The sequence below is a fragment of the Dipodomys ordii genome, unplaced genomic scaffold (assembly GCF_000151885.1).
Source record: "Dipodomys ordii isolate 6190 unplaced genomic scaffold, Dord_2.0 Scaffold23, whole genome shotgun sequence".
Classification (NCBI taxonomy): Eukaryota; Metazoa; Chordata; class Mammalia; order Rodentia; family Heteromyidae; genus Dipodomys; species Dipodomys ordii.
In genome coordinates this window covers 7,807,476-7,809,314 of record NW_012267239.1, presented here as the reverse complement: position 1 = coordinate 7,809,314, position 1,839 = coordinate 7,807,476, and the positions used below count along the sequence as shown (strand labels likewise).

Sequence of the window (1,839 nt, the reverse complement as noted above, 5' to 3'; positions counted from 1 at the left end):
TGGCGCTGTAGCTCAAGTGGTAGAGCGCTCTCCTTGAGCTGAAGAGCTGAGGGACAGCGCCCAGGCCCAGAGTTCAAGCCCCATGACCGACAAAAAAAAAAAAAAACACTATTATTAACCATATTTTGCTAGAGGTGGAGAAAAATTTTATGTGTGTGTATATGTGTATATATGTAGGTGTATGTCTTTTTAACATATTTCCTGTTTTTTTTTGCTTTCAGATGGAAAGAACTCAAATGGATCCAAACGTTATAATCGCAAACGTGAACCTTCCTACCCCAAAAATGAAAATTTTAGCAACCAGTCCCGTCGCTCCAATTCACAGAAAAGCAAAACTTTTAATAAGATGCCTCCTCAAAGGGGCGGCGGCAGCAGCAAACTCTTTAGCTCTTCTTTTAATGGTGGAAGACGAGATGAGGTATGTAATTTGAGAATGTCCTTTCTAGAGCATAAACATAAGATTTAGATTTTAAATTTTTCCCCTGCAGTGTGTCAGTAGCTAAAGGAAGAGAACAAGAGGGAGAAGAATAGGTAAAAAGCAGTCATGTAGTTGAGGATTAACTGGATGTGGAACTTTGCCTCCTTTCTTCCTCTGAAGGAAGTTATAGACATTTCCTTGGAGGAAGAAGACATGTAATCATGTGTTGAGAAATTGTAGCTAATAGGGTACCGGACTCTGTGTAGTACTTTCCTTACCACTCTTGGGTTTTAGTGTTGTACCGTTTGAGCCATACCTCCACTTACCACTTTTGCTGGTTTGTCAGAGATGAATCTCAGACCTAGGCTGTCTTTGAACCATGATTTCCTGGATTTCAGCCTCCTGAGTAGTTAGGAGTCATAGGCCACTGCTGTCTGTCTTGTACTTTTCTTTTGAGGCAGGATCTTACTAAAAATTGACCTTGACTTCAAACTTAAGAGTCCTCCACCTTCTTAGAATCTGTCATGTGTATGTACAAGTGCTTTGTTCTAAAAACTTCCAAATTTGACTAGGCAGCAAACCCTTTCATTTGCACTTGGCATGTCCTTTGGTCCAGTCATTTCTTCCATACATTCAAAAGAGATAATTGAGGGCTGAGGGTGTACTTCAGCGATAGGGAGCTTGCCTAGTATTCATGAAGCAACCCCTGAGATCAATCCCTTTCACTGAAAAAAAGAAAAATTCAGGTGCCCAATTGTGTACAAATCTAGCCTCAAGTATGCTTGTTGCAGCATTAATTTGAACAGTAAAAAAAGCCGCAAAAACTAAACAATCTCCGTAAGTAGGAGATATCGTATGCCTGCTTTAGGACATTAAATGGGAAACTGGGCTTGGGGAAAAATCCACTAGTCTGTTCCCCCTCCCTCCCCCTCCAATCACTCATGGGGCTTGAACTATGGTCTGGATGCTAACAAAATGAAGGTTAAGCTGGGTGCTGGTGGCTCATGCCCATAATCCTAGCTACTCAGGAAGCTGAGATCTGTGGCTCAAGCGGTAGAGTGGTTGCTTTGAGCTGAAGAGCGTAGGGACAGCGCCCAAGCCCAGAGTTCTAGCCCCAAGACCACCAAAAAAAAAAAAAAACCAAAAAAACAAAATGAAGGCTAGTATAAACTCAAATGTAGAGCATGTGCCTAGCGTATATGAATGAGGCCCTGGGTTTGATCTCCAGGAGAAAACAGTCACACATGCACACAAGGTACGTATGTAGTTGTCTTCTGGGAGTGTGGGAAAATTAGTCCAGTGTGTACATTTAATAGTGAATTGCCATTAAGCAGGACAGAGTAAATGGTGTAGGTAGTGGGATAATAAAGGCTCTTTTACTTCCATTCAGGTATTCCAAGATTCTTTTTTTTTTTTTGTCG

At 41.5% G+C, this 1,839-nt stretch overlaps 1 protein-coding gene across 1 annotated transcript in view; it reads left to right on the top strand.

Annotated features, from left to right (window-relative positions):
- Rnf10 (ring finger protein 10) overlaps positions 1-1,839 on the top strand; it is a 34,523-nt gene that overhangs the window by 11,421 nt on the left and 21,263 nt on the right. The window contains exons 2-3 of the mRNA XM_013014289.1: positions 222-418; positions 500-531. Coding sequence (XP_012869743.1) covers positions 222-418; positions 500-531 — 229 coding nt within the window. The remainder of the gene's footprint in view (positions 1-221; positions 419-499; positions 532-1,839) is intronic.